The sequence below is a fragment of the Pinus tabuliformis genome, chromosome Q (assembly GCF_031772625.1).
Source record: "Pinus tabuliformis cultivar Carrire ecotype Pingquan chromosome Q, CPIR1, whole genome shotgun sequence".
In the NCBI taxonomy this organism is placed as follows: Eukaryota; Viridiplantae; Streptophyta; class Pinopsida; order Pinales; family Pinaceae; genus Pinus; species Pinus tabuliformis.
Genome location: NC_142296.1, coordinates 581859909 through 581874536, shown reverse-complemented (window position 1 = coordinate 581874536; position 14628 = coordinate 581859909). Strand labels below are relative to the sequence as shown.

At 38.5% G+C, this 14628-nt stretch overlaps 1 protein-coding gene across 1 annotated transcript; it reads right to left on the bottom strand.

The window, feature by feature from the left end:
• Positions 1-13384: 13384 nt before the first annotated feature.
• Positions 13385-13807, bottom strand: LOC149220792 (uncharacterized). Its single transcript, XM_089387208.1, has one exon. It carries the CDS (start codon positions 13805-13807, stop codon positions 13385-13387), a length of 423 nt encoding a protein of 140 aa, XP_089243334.1.
• Between the last annotated feature and the right edge of the window lie 821 nt (positions 13808-14628).

Below are 14628 nucleotides of genomic sequence, written 5' to 3'. Positions count from 1 at the left end.
GTCCGGTAAATGGTTGGGCTAGATGGAGCCGAGGAAGTCAGTTTGAGTTCCTTTACCCTATTAGTATGGAACAAACCCAAGATATAAGGCCTCTCCCATGATAAGAGGAACCATCTCCCCTCCATCAAAGCTATATAAGCCCCTCCTTTCCGAAGATGAACTAGTTTTTGGATGTAGTTTCAGTATTAGTATTTTTGGAGCTTGAATAATTAGCAAGAAATCTATAGCTTGTAGCTCTCTAGTTTATGTTTGAGGGAGAATAGTGTGTTTGGTTTGGTTTGAGACTAAATGGAAGAAGCCTTAAAACTTCCATTGTTGGGGCTATCCATGAGATGCTAGTAGAAGTGTGGGAACCCGGATACGTTAGAGGAGACTAGCAATGTCAAGGCATTGGTTGTAATATTTTTATGAACTTATATGAATACAACTATTGATTGATTTCCTACATTAAAGTGTTATCTTACATTTGATGGCTTAATGTTCCTTGACCTGTTAAATAGGCTAAATGTAATTTGTATGCTATCACGTTTGTTGTTGTTGTTTGTTTGCTTGTTTCAGGTATTCGAAGGAAGGAAATGAAAAGTAACTGGAGTAAGGAAGCAAGATCATCACTAAGTGGAATAACGTTCTAAGAGGTAGGCCCTCTTATTTGATTATAGCTTAAGGAAATTTTTCATAGATTGTTTGTTTGTGGTAGACCTGCTCTCTCGGGCTAGAGGAATTGTTTGTGTCCGCACTGAGAATTTACTTGCAACACACATGCTTAGTAGAAGGAAGGCTCGACATGTAATCCATGGAGATGGATTCCCAAGGTCAACTAGGGGTAGGTAGCAGAGTATAGAGGCCTTGCTTCTTGATGGTCGATTTGGCAATGGTGCAAGGAGTACAAGATCTGATGTACTTCCCGACATATTATCAAAGATTCGTCTAATATAAACAATTTTTAAGTATTGCCACCATTTTCTCGACCCCAAAATTCCCAACGGTTCGATTGTAGTGCGCTTCCCAAATCATCGTGGCATACTCGCTTAAAGGAACACAAAGGTGTCCCAGGTGGCACAACAGGGCATCCTAGAGGTGATAATACAGAACTTTCTGACCTTCCAAGAGCGTCTGGTATGCGTGGCTTAATTCTGGGTCATTTTTTTAGAGAAGTGGCCAATCAGAAGTCTTGTGCCCACAAGAGTTGAGCATGGTGGTTAACACCGTGACCGGTGGTCGGCTGAGGCAGTCTGCAACATTATTGGTGTTGCCTTTCTTATACTTGATATTCAAATGGAACTTTTGTAGGTATGTGGACAAGTTCTGATGACGATCATTCTACAACTTCCCTTGCATTTGTATGAATTGCAGGGGTCAGTGGTATGTGTGGATGACCGTTTCCTTCCCCAAAATGTAATGCTTTCATTGTCAACAACCTGCACAATGGAATACATCTCTTTGTCATAAGTGGGATACTTCCAGACTGTGTTTGAAAGTGTCTCACTGTGATATTCCACTGGATGCCCTTGTTGAATAAGGACTGCCCCAATAACATAGTCATAGGCATCTGTCTCGATCTCAAATGGTTGTTGCAAGTCTGGTAATGTGAGCATTGGTTCAGAGCAGAGGCGATGTTTCAACTCTACGAATGCCTTCTGTTGAGATTCAAACCATTTTTTTTTTCTTTTGCTCCTCCCTTGGTGACTTGACTCAAGGGCCAAGTGATATGAGAGAATCCCAACACGAACCTGTGGTAGAAATTGGCAAGACCCAGAAAGATGCAGAGCTCTGTCAGAGTGGTTGAGGCTATCTTGAATGACTTGGATCTTGGCTGGATCCACATGCACCCCCTATTCATCAATAATGTATCCCAGATACTAAACCCAGGTCATGCAAAAAGTGCATTTCTCCAAATTGGCACACAACTTGTGTTGCCGCAGTGTTTGGAGAACCTGTTGGATGTGGTGGAGGTGCTCTTCCCAACTCTAGCTAAAGATCATGATGTCATTGTTGAAATGTGGCAACAAGAATATTCCAATTTTAATTTTTCCTTGAATTAAAATTGTGAATTAAAATTTGAATTTAGTCTCACCATTTGCTTGAAAAATAATTAATTAATTCATCTTGAGTTAATTAGTTGGAGAAATTCAAGTTAGAAGTCTTTCTAAAGTCATGCAACAATTATCCCTTAAATTAAGGAGTTTATCCCTTAATTAAGGAGATAAGATTGAGTTATATTTGAGTTGTAATTAGTTAGCTCGTTTTACTGAGTTAAGTCCAGTTAAATTAGTTGTAAACTATTTGAGGAACTAATTGTGAGTTATCAGTCAGTTTATGCTTGCATGCACTCAACTAGTGTACTCTAGATAACTGAATATTCCCTCATCAATAACTCATGCATGTCTATTATGAGAAAGACCCAGTTGAGATTAAAGTTAGGGACAATGTACTATCAGTTGCATGTGTTCTCTTATAAAGAAAACTCATGCATGCAATCTAGGCATCATTCCTTGAGGATTGCACAGTTCTGATAGTGTGTTAGAGCAGTGTGTGAGATCAGTGTTACACTTGGTAACAGGAGGATCACCCAAGAGAAACTTCGCAAGGAAATAGGAGCTTGGAGGGTAGAGGAGAAGGCTTATGAGAAGTCTATTTTGCCTGTGAGCATATGTGAGGATTGTACTGAGAGCTGGCTAGCTGGGAGAGCTAAGGCTTTGTGTAATTCTGAGATATTTCCAACTTGTATGATAATACAATAGTGGGGTTTTTAGCTAAGGCTTTCCCCTGAGTATTCTTCTGTGTTTCATGTGAATTGATTCTTCTTCTAGTTATATGTGTTTAGCTTGATCTTGCTCAAATCTTTTAAGCTTCCACAAATTGATTGTAGAAGTAGGTTAAAGTATTTTTCTTTGGTTATATTGCATTATTAGGTTAACCTACAGTAGATCTACAGAGCTGGATTTGTAGACAGAATTTCTACATGGTATCAAAGCAAAGGTTATTGGAGTTGTGAATAGTATACTGAGAAGAGAATTCGAAGTTTGAAGTTCGGGGTTGTAGGTGCAAATCAAATTCATATCATACTTCAGGTTGGTCAATGGCATTCTATGGCTTGAGACTCGAGTATGCCTTAGAAGGCAGCTCGAATTACATATCATGGAAAGATAGAATGGAGGCTGTATTAGAAGACAATGGCTTGAAGGATTTCATTGATCAAGAAATCCCAAAGCCAACTGCAACTAATGCACAAGAGTTGGCTGAGTGGAAGAAGTGTGTAGCGAAGGCGAGATGGATCATCCTTGAGGGGGTTCGAGACCATATTGTCTTGAGTCTCATGGGAAGGATACTCCATTTTCAATGTGGAAGACATTGAAGGACCTCTACTAGAACAGTGGCGACCAGAGGAAATTGGTGTTCAAAGATAAGCTTCGAAAAATCAAGATGCAGAAGGGCGATACTATTTCCACATATCTAAACAAGCTCACAACCTGCAGAGATGAGCTTGGCAGTGTGGGAATAACTACTGTTGATGATGATATGGTGAGCCTTTCTCTCCTTAGCCTTCCAAAGAGTTGGAATAGCTACTAGGACTCTGCGAATGGAAGGGAGAAACTGCCGGATTGGGAATGACTGTGGCCGGATCTGATGCAAGAGGAGATCAGGAGGAGCACACGAGATGGTTCTTCATTAAATAATGATGATGAAGAAAATCTGGACTTAGCAAGTAAGGCACGAAAAGGAAAGGGGAAGGCTTCCCATTCCAAATCGAATTCTTCTCATGGAGGGAAGAAGGGTGACAAGTCTAAAGTGAGATGCTTTAATTGTCACGAGATGGGACATTATGCGACTAATTTCCCATTGAAGAAGTCCAAGAAGGGATCCACAAAAAGATCAGAAGGTGAGGCATTAGCCTCTCAGTTCGAAATGGACTTTACCCTCATCGCATGCATGGTGGCATTGATGGTGGGTTGTGTTTGGTATATTGACAGTGGAGCCTCATTCCATGTGACCGGCGATAAAAGTTTATTCAGTACCTTGGAGGAGAAATACCTCAAGATGCACATATAGATGGGTGACGACGGAAAGTACAATGTTTCAGGAGTGGGCACGATTGCTTTTCAGAGGGAGCATGGAGATCCTCTCACTTTGACAGATTTGAAGTATGTGCCTAGATTGAAGAAGAACTTGGTATCGGTCACGATGTTGAAGGAAAAAGGCTACGATGTTTCCTTCAGTAAAGGAAAGGTGTTCCTAAGACACATAGCCACGGGTCAGCCCAAGAGGATTGGGACTCGGATGAAGAATCTCTATAAACTAGAGGTAGATGATTGTGCAACATTGAGTACGAAAACATAATTGGTACAAAGCCAAGACATTGGCGAGATGTGGCACAGGCAGTTGGGCCATTTGTATCACGGGGATTTGAAGATAATGCAATAGATATCTACAGGACTTCCCAAAGGTAAACTTGAGCAAGTTGACAAATGCAAAGGTTGTACCTTGGGAAGGTACACAAAGTCTTCCTTTCATGATCGAGACAGTCGAGCAGAGGCTATCTTAGAGCGAGTTCATACTGATTTGTGTGGATTATTCTCAATGGCATCCACAACGAAGCAAAGGTATTATGTGATTTTCATTGATGAATTTTCTCGTAAATGCTGGACTTATTTCATGCAGAAGAAGGACAAAACCTTCACAAAGTTTTGTGAGTTCAAAGCTTTGGTCGAGAAAGAGTTAGGAAAGAAGATCAAGGCCTTGAGAAGCAACAACAATGGAGAATATGTCTCTCAAGAGTTTAAGGACTTCTGTGCAGCAAAAGGAATTAAATGAGAGTTGACGACACCTCATAACCCACAGCAGAATGGGGTGGATGAGAGGAAGAACAAAAATATTGTAGGGGCAGCACGGGCGATGCCGCATGACCAAGACCTACCACTTCACTTGTGGGCTGAGGCATGCAACACAACGGTCTATTTGCAAAATAGAAGCCCAGATCGCATACTTGGGATGAAGACACCAGAGGAATATTTCTCCAGTAAGAGACTAGATGTGGGTCACTTTAGGATCTTTGGCTCATCGGTATATTGCCGTCTGACAAAAGATGCACGGAATAAGCTTGAGCCGACAACAGAGTTGGGGATACTTGTGGGGTACACTAATACACCTCACAAATATTGGGTGTACTTGCCTACCAGTAAGAGTACAGTGGCTTGCAAAGATCTCAAGTTTGATGAGCAGAAGGCCATGCGAGTTTCCCTTGAGGGGGAGCTCCAAATACAGGCTGCAGAGGAACTGTTGGTTCCTAAGGAGGGGGAGCCTCAAACTGATGCGGAGCAGTCGCATGCAGAGGTTCCAGGAGTGGAGACATCCACTCAAGCAGAGTCTTCCAAAGATGGACGGAAGCGCACAGGAGAAGCTGACTGATTGTTGACAGATGCGAGAGAGAATGTGGGAGAACCATCTTCTCAGCACAGATAGAGGAGGTCACATGAGAGGTACACTGGATACATGGCCCTTGTTGGGGAATATGTTGAGACCGAGCCATATTCCTTTGAGGAAGTAGTGCAGCTGCCGATTTGGGTTGATGCTATGGTGGAGGAGCATCACTCCATAGTTCCTAACAGTGTTTGGGACGTGGTTCCAATACTGGAGAACAAGTAGGTTGTGAGTGCCTGTTGGCTTTACAAGGTAAATCAAGCTGCTGATGGTAGTGTGGAGAAGCATAAGGCAAGATTTGTTGCCCGTGGCTTTTCACAGGTCAAGGGGATTGACTATGATGAAACTTTTTCTCCTGTCACAAGGTACTCATCTATTAGACCGATGTTGGCACCATCAGCACAGATGGGTTGGAAGATCCATCAGATGGATGTGAAGACTGCATTCCTCAATGGAAAGATTGAGGAAGAGGTGTACATAGAGCAGCCAGAAGGTTTCGAGACCTTTGATCATGAGTCGCATGTGTGCCGACTCAAGAGAGATTTGTACAGGCTGAAGCAAGCACCTTGTGCTTGGTACATCAGGATAGACAACTACTTCACCTGGTTGGGTTTCACAAAGAGTGAAGCGGATGCAAACCTATACCACATCATGGTGAATGGTAAGCCGTTGATCATTGTACTTTATGTTGATGATCTCATATTGACAGGTGATGATCAGTTGATCATGTCCTGCAAGGAGGACCTTGCAAGAGAATTCGAGATGAAAGACATGGGTCTCATGCATTACTTCCTTGGCAAGGAAGTGTGGTAGAAGGATGGGGAGTTGTTTGTGTCTCAGGGCAAGTATGCTAATGAGATACTTAGGATATTTCACATGGAGAAGTGCAAGCCCATGCAGACTCCTCAAGTAGGTAACTAGAGGAAGGAGGATGCTACTTCAGGTGAAGTAGTAGAGGCTACTATGTACAGGCAACTTATGGGTTCACTGATGTACTTAGTGAACACACAACCAGATTTGTGCTATGTGGTGAACCAACTGAGTTAAGTAATGGTTCAGCCTACCAAGATGTTTTGGAAGGCAGGAAAGCATGTATTGAGATACCTCAGAGGCACATCCCAGTATGGATTATGGTACAGATGGACAAAGGGACTGAAGCTATAGGGCTTCACTGATGCAGATTGGGCAGGGAGTCCATCAGATCAGAAGAGCACATCAGGAGGGATTTTCAACCTTGGGTTAGTGGCAGTTTCTTGGTACAACATGAAATAGAGGTCGGTTGCATGGTTGCAAGTCAGGAAACATGTGAGGCCATCTAGATGCAGAAGATACTAGTTGGTTTGTTTGATTAGAGGATGGATCCAACTGTGATCTATTGTGATAATCAGAGTTGTATCAAACTCTCTGAGAATCTAGTATTTCATGATAGGTCCAAGCACATTGACATCTGGTATCATCATCTCAGAGACTGTGTAGCGAGGAGGATCATGTTGCTGCAGTATATTTTGACAGAGGAGCAAGATGCTGACATTTTGACAAAGACATTGTCAAAGTGTAAATTCGAGTTCCATAGAGACAGGATCAGGGTGGCAGATAATCCCTTTCTTGTTGAGAGGGAGTGTTTAAATGTGGCAACAAGAATATTCCAATTTTAATTTGTCCTTGAATTAAAATTCGAATTTAGTCTCACCAACTACTTGAAAAATAATTAATTAATTCATCTTGAGTTAATTAGTTGGAGAAATTCAAGTTAGAAGTCTTTCTAAAGTCATGCAACAGTTATCCCTTAAATTAAGGAGATTATCCCTTAATTAAGGAGATAAGATTGAGTCATATTTGATTTGTAATTAGTTAGCTTAGTTTAATGAGTTAAGTCTAGTTAAATTAGTTCCAAACTGTTTGAGGAACTAATTGTGAGTTTAGTCAGTTGATGCCTGCATGCACTCAACTAGTGTACTCCAGATAACTGAATATTCCCTCATTAGTAACTCATGCATGTCTATTATGAGAAAGACCCAATGGAGATTAAAGACATGGACAATGTACTATCAGTTGCATGTGTTCTCTTATAAAGAAAACTCATGCATGCAGCCAAGGCACCATTCCTTGAGGATTGCGTAGTTCTGACAGTGTGTGAGATAAATGTTACACTTGGTAATAGGAGGATCACCCAAGAGAAACTACGCAAGGAAATGGGAGCTTGGAGGGCAGAGGAGAAGCTTATGAGAAGTCTATTTTTCCTGTGAGCATCTGTGAGGATTGTACTGAGAGTTGGGTAGCTGTGAGAGCTAAGGCTTTGTGTAATTCTGACATATTTGCAACTTGTATGATAATACAGATAGGGGGGTTTTTAGTTGAGGCTTTCCCCTAAGTATTCTTTTGTGTTTCATGTGCATTGATTCTTCTTCTGGTTATATGTGTTTAGCTTGATCTTGCTCAAACCTTTTAAGCTTCCACAAATTTATTGTAGAAGTAGGTTAAAGTATTTTGCTTTGGTTATATTACATTATCGGTTTAACATGCAGCAAATCTACAGAGTTGGATTTGTAGACAGAATTTCTACAATCATCGAAGTATACCACTACAAATGAGTTGGTGAATGGCCACAAGATGTCATCCATAATCCTCATGAAGGTTGCAAGAAAATTCATCAACCCGAAAGGCATAACCAACCATTTGAAAAGGCTCTCCTTGGCTTTGAAGGCAGTCTTCCACACATCGGAGGGTTCAATTGGTACCTGGTGATATCCGAACTTCAAGTCGATCTTGCTGAAATATTTTGCCCACTTGAGTTGGTCTAAAAGGTCATCAATCCGTGGGATCGGGTACCTATTCCATATAGTGATCTTGTTTAGCTCCTGATAGTCAATATAGAGTCTCCAAGTCCCATCCTTCTTCTGTACCAACACAATCGGGCTCCCACAAGGTGATGAACTCTGTCGGATGTGACCTTTCTGTAGCAGCTCCTGAATCTGCTTTTTGATTTCATCATTCTCCAGAACGGAGCGCCAATAGATTGGTCCATTGGGCAATCGCTATTTGGTCCCAACTTACCAAGGTAAGTTAAGCTCTTAATTCTTTTATCAACCTATGAAAGTACACTTAGAGGTGTTTACCTAAAATATATAGATCTAGAAGGCTCTAAAATTCTAATGGCTACCTAATGGACTAAATTAACAGTGCTTTCTACAAAAGATCCTTTATTATCCTTTTAAATCATTTAAACATCAATTTAAGAGAAAAAAAATGATATGGAATTCTGGTTGCAAACTGACAAAAGCAGAGTGTTGATGATTGACTATAATCCTACATTCTCTTACAAGAATATTGCTTCAAATAATTTGGACAATCACAACAGTCCAAAGTAATTTCAATTTAAATCACACAGTGAATAAGATAAGAAGCGTTATAAACCAATATCAGTTAGATATTTTACAAGAATCATTTACCAAATTGAAAATTGAATTTTAAAACTCCATTCTTAAATCACTTCAGAAATAAAACTAGAACTATTCTTCACAATTAAAGCTAGCAAACAAATCTAGAAGTTGAATGTCAACAGTGTCGAAATATCAATTCCAAGATCAAGATTAGTTGAATCCTCTTACAAGGCTATCTCTTCACAACAAATTCAAGTTCTCTTTAACTGATAATTCTACTAACATAACTTTAACTCTGAACATGAAATGGTTAACTGCTAAATTCGAATTTGCAGCTAGTAAGAAAGACAGAGTAAAGATAAAGTGTACTAGCAAAGTGATGAGTGCCCTTCAACACTTCACAAGCACACTAAGAGATGATTCAGAAGAGTGTAGCTACTAATTCTTGAGACACGAAATTGCTGAAGAAGTTTGTATTAAGTCTGGAATCAAAGATACACAAGTTGTCTTCTCATATGTTCATAAAAACCATTCTAAAACATAGTTTTCCCATATGGGTTATTTATCATGAATCCTCTAACAAAAGAAACTATTGTTTCTCCATCTAATACTAACAATATTCTATTAATTACATCCCAAGGAGGTCGAATTTAGGTTTGTTCCTCCATTTATGAAAAAATTATAAAACTGGAAAATATCTTGTGCACAAAAATCAGGAAAAAGTGATGAAGTGGCTGGGTTTGACCAGCTTTGACTGGACACTTGTTTTCTCCAAAACTGAAAACGAATAGCTGTTTCACCATCCTTGTACATTTTAATTTATGCCCATAGTCTTCGAATTTTCCCACCTGTGCTGCAACATGTCAATCAATAAAGCAATCACAGGTTGTTACAACTTCTTTTGATTTTTCTGAAAAATGTCATTTAAATATAAAAATTTCAAATATTAATCCCAAGCTCAAAATAATGAAAATGACAACATATGACTTAGTTTCTAAGGATTATTGTTGAATAATAAAGGTTAAATGGCTAAGAATGATAGTTAAAAAGATGAATTTGGAGTGGAATGGACAGTCAAATTTAGATACCAACATCCTCCCAAACCTAATAATTTGCATGTCCTCATGCAACCAAGTCCTAACCTGTCAAGTGTTGTCTTCTGTTGCTGCCTCTGCCTCTGCTGCTTCAAGTAGAGCATTTATCTTCATTTGTGCTTCATGTTCTGTTTTCAGGATTTGATACTTGGTCTTAATTTCTTTCTTCTATTTGTAAAGTTTGTAGGCCTTTCTACAAATTTGTATTTTATAGGTTGAGAGTTTCTTAACTTTCTTCTTTAGTTTTTCATTCTCTGCCTGGAGCTTTTTGCTTTGTATTTTAAGTGCCTCATTTTTTGCTTTTATTAATCTTTCCAACACTTCTGATTCCTTGAGCTCTTGTTGTAACCTCTCAACCTTTTTCTCCAATCTTCTTTTCTTTTTACCTGAAACCTGTTGTTTCTTTGTCTTTATCTTCCAATCCCTGTACATAGTCATATTGTTCTTGTTGTAGGACATCATCCTCCTCTAAAACTTTCCTTTGCTGGCCAAACTTCCTTTTCCTAGATTTTCTTGTGTAGGCAGTAAAATTTTTGTGTTGGTTGGCTTTTTCAGCATCTTCTCTCACCATCCTTCTTGTCCTGACACTGTTGGTGGATGGAATAGAATTGCTTTTTCTAAATTATGAAAAATCTCCCTCTATGGCATCTACATCTATCACTGGTTCTCCATTTTGCTGCTCCTTGTAACTTCTGTTGTTCTTCTTGTAACTCTCTCTGTTCCTCATCAGTGACAAATTCATTAGTGATCAAGAATTTTTCCCATGTTATACCCATCTTTTGTAATTCAGCTTCAATCAAAATTTTTATCAAGCCAAAATGATGTAAACTTGTATCCTTATTCTTCCTTTGCTTCTACATAGTCTTAGACATTTTTTTCAAGCTTTGTAAAAGAAAATATGGCAAACTTATAGTACAATCTCCTCTCAGATGCATCAACAAATTAATATGATAGAGGAATACAACACAAAATCTACCTTCACAAGTTATAAATTTTTGAATTATATAAACCATCTCATCCCATGGATGGATTAAACAGCTTTTAGGGATCCCTGATTTCCAATCAACTGCTGATAATCTTGACCTGGATATAAAAAGTGCCCATGTTTTCTCCTTAAATTGTTTGGTTTTAAAGTATTTTTCTCCTTCTAGGCTTATACCGATTTCTTGAGTAATGGTGTCCTCCGAGACCCTAAATGATAGGTTGCCTACAACTGCCTTCTCCCCATTGAATGAAGAAGCAAATTCTTTTGCTGTTTTCTTGTTATGCCCACTATGTTTTTCTAAAAATTGTAGCCAACATTTTTCCCTAAGTATTTCTACACAGTATTTATGATATCTAGAAGGGTCAAACTGCAATGGTTCTGCCCGATTTGCCATAAGAGGAAAGGAAAAACTATGTCTCGCTATCCTGTGTTTGAAAGGAATTTACAGTTTGTAAAAAAAAATTCTACCATACTGTAAAAAAAATGACTGTAGTCCTTCTTGTTGTAAAACAATTTTTTTTACCAAAGTTTATGGTAAATCAACTACCTGGGCCCGATTTGTATGCGTAACTCCTAGAGGATGTTGCCAATACAGTCGAAATCTCTCTCAATTTAATTCTGGTAAATGTCGTGCCTTCTTATGCATATGTTTTCTTTATAAACCAACGTTTAATCCTTCAGGACAGGCATTTTCTATAGGAAATGCGTTTTTCTTCCTTCCAACATTTAATCCTTCAGGAAATGTGTTTTCTACGGCCTGTTTATGTCTTAAATCCCAAATTTCTCCACGCAGCCTGTCTCAAGGGTTTTTAATGATGTCTCTGGAATCCTGGCAGCGGTGAAATGACTTGCACGCAGGTGTTTATGATGTTTTCAAAGTCCTGGCAGCGTAAATTACTATGATGGGTATGGAGTCCTACAACATAAACGACTATGATAGCTATGAAATCCTGGCAGCGTAAGTTGCTATGATGTTTGTGGAGTCCTGGCAGCGTAAATGGCTAGAATGGCTTATATTCAAATGATAACCTTTGGTGTCCTATTTTACGGTCTTCAAATTATGATGACTTGCTGATTGGACTGCAAATCTTTTGAGCACTTTCCCTTAGTTATTTTATGCTTTTTAAAAACGAAATTTGTAGGTTGAAAACCATACAAATTCGTAAACCCTTCATGACCTGCGCTGTGGCAATCCTCTGTTTTTATGACTTGATCTTTTTGAAAATTCAATTCTTGAGTATGCAATCAGTTCTTAGTTTGGATAGGTCTGTTGGTATGCATGACTATGGGTTGATTAGATTAAGGAATATATATACAAGGTAATATATATATACAAGGTGAAAATAGGGATATGTGTTGCTCAATTCTAATTTGAGCAATGGTTATAGTTACAGGGTGTAGGTAAAAAGGTAGGAATTAGGATAAAAGAATGAATGATCTAGGATAGGCTAGGTATTTAGAAACTAAAATCAATAATTATCATATTTCATCATCAAAAATTTGAATTTAATAAAAGAAATTAAATACTTAAAATGACAATTCTTATAGCCCTTTAAAATCTCTGTGTTGGAGCTTGCTGTTTGATATGATCTCTGTGTTGGAGCTTGTTGTTTGATATGGTTAGGCAGAATGTAATGGTGTCCATAAAATGTCTGTCTGCTTAAATTTCCAGTCTTCTCTTGAATTTCTTGTTGCTAGCTTCTTCTTTGTGATTTTCTTCATCTTGAATGTAATCTTTCTTGTTGTTGATGTAATTTTCCTTTGAACAGATCCCATTGTAAAAATGTACTCAAAATAGAGCCTTTACCTTAAAATGATGACAAGTTTCCTTTTGAACAGGTCTTTTCTGAGAAGCTATGAATACAGGTCCCTTGCTGAGAATTGGATGATAACAAGTCCCTTGCTGAGAATTAAATGATAACAGGTCCCTTGTTGAGAATTGAATGATAACAGGTCCCTTGCTGAGAATTAAATGATAACAGGTCCCTTCTGAAGAATGAATGATAACAGGTCCCTTGCTGAGAATTAAATGATAACAAGTCCCTTCTGAAGAATGAATGATACAGGTCCCTTCTGAGATATGTTCTGATAATCTTGTTGATAATGAAGACAAACCTTTTTCTGCTGAAGATAGGAAATAGGAAAGCATGAACAAGTTCAGGCTTCCTTCTCCCCAACTGATGGTTTGACTTGTCCTCAAGTCATGGTCCTTTGCGCTTAAGATTTAAAATGACTTTTCCTTTGTGATTCTTGTACTCAAAATTTAAAAACTAAGAATTCTTGCAAGCCAATTTCTTGGTTTTCTCACAGGAATTTGTGTTTAGACTATGCCTTATCTGGTTTTCATAGCTAAACATTATTTTTTTTGTTTTTGTTTGTTTGTTTTTGTTTTTTCTTGTTTTTTTATTTTATTTTTTATTTATTTATTTTATTTTATTTATTTATTTATTTATTTTTTAATTAATTTATTAATTAATTTATTTTTTTAATTCTGAAATCAAAACAAATTAAGGTTTGGATATTACAACTGACTGTTGTAGTAGCTGTACTTCCTTTTCCTGTGAAACAGTTCTCATAAAATCTTCTCTGTCAACAGGCTTATGATAAATTCGGAGCCTGTGTCCATTGACAAGATATGTCTGTCCTTCTTGGTCTATTGATGTTACTTTGACTAATCCATTGTCGAAGATTTCAAGGATTTCATAAGGCCCCATCCAGTGAGTAGTGAATTTAGCCTTATGATCCTTAAATTTGGAATCGAAGAGCGATGCCCAATCACTAATTTGAAATTCCTTCTTCTTAATGATCTTGTCATGCCATTGTCTTCCTTGCTGCTGAATCATTGTTGTCCTTTGCACGGCCTCTTGTCTCATTTCATCAAGCTGGTTTAACTGCATGATCCTTTCTTGCTGAGCTTCTGAAAGGTCCATCCCTAGGTCTGCTTCCAATTTATATGTGTGTATTTGGAATTCTATTGGCAACATGACCTCTTTACCATAGACTAGTTGGTAGAGTGAGAACCTGTTGTATCTTTTCAAGTAATCCTATATGCCCAAAGTGATTCATTGAGCTTGTCCACCCAATTCTTCCTATTTGTGGCCACTGTTTTTGTCATAATGCCTTCTAATGTTTTGTTTGTAGACTCCGCTTGGTGGTTGGCCTATGGATGATAGGGCATGCTTCTTCTATGCTTGATTTGGTACTTCTCTGTTATTTCTTGAACCAATCTTGATGTGAATTGAGTTCCTTGGTTTGTGACTATCTCCCTAGGCACTCCATATCTAACAAAAATTTCTTCAAATAGGAAATTGACCACTGTTTGTTCAGTTTCTCTTACCAGTGCCTTTGCTTCAGCCCATTTAGTGACATAGTCGGTACACACAAGAATGTACTTCTTACCTTTGGATGGTGGATTGATGGGACCGATAAAATCAAGAGCCCATTTTTCAAATGGCTCTAGATGAACTTGCGGCTGGAGTGGCATTTCATCAGTGGTAGTTGGTCGTCCCATGCACTGGCAGCTGTCACAACTTCTTACATACTTCTTTGTGTCTTTAAAAATTGATGGCCAATAATAGCCAAGGCTAAGAATTTTTTGCACTGTCCTCTTTGCTGCAAAATGGCCACCACAAGGTTGATCATGGCAAGAGGTTAGTACATCAATTATTTCATCCTCTCTAATGCATCTCCTAATAATCAAGTCATAACCAGTGTAAAATAAATCACCATTAATCCATGAGTATCTTGCACT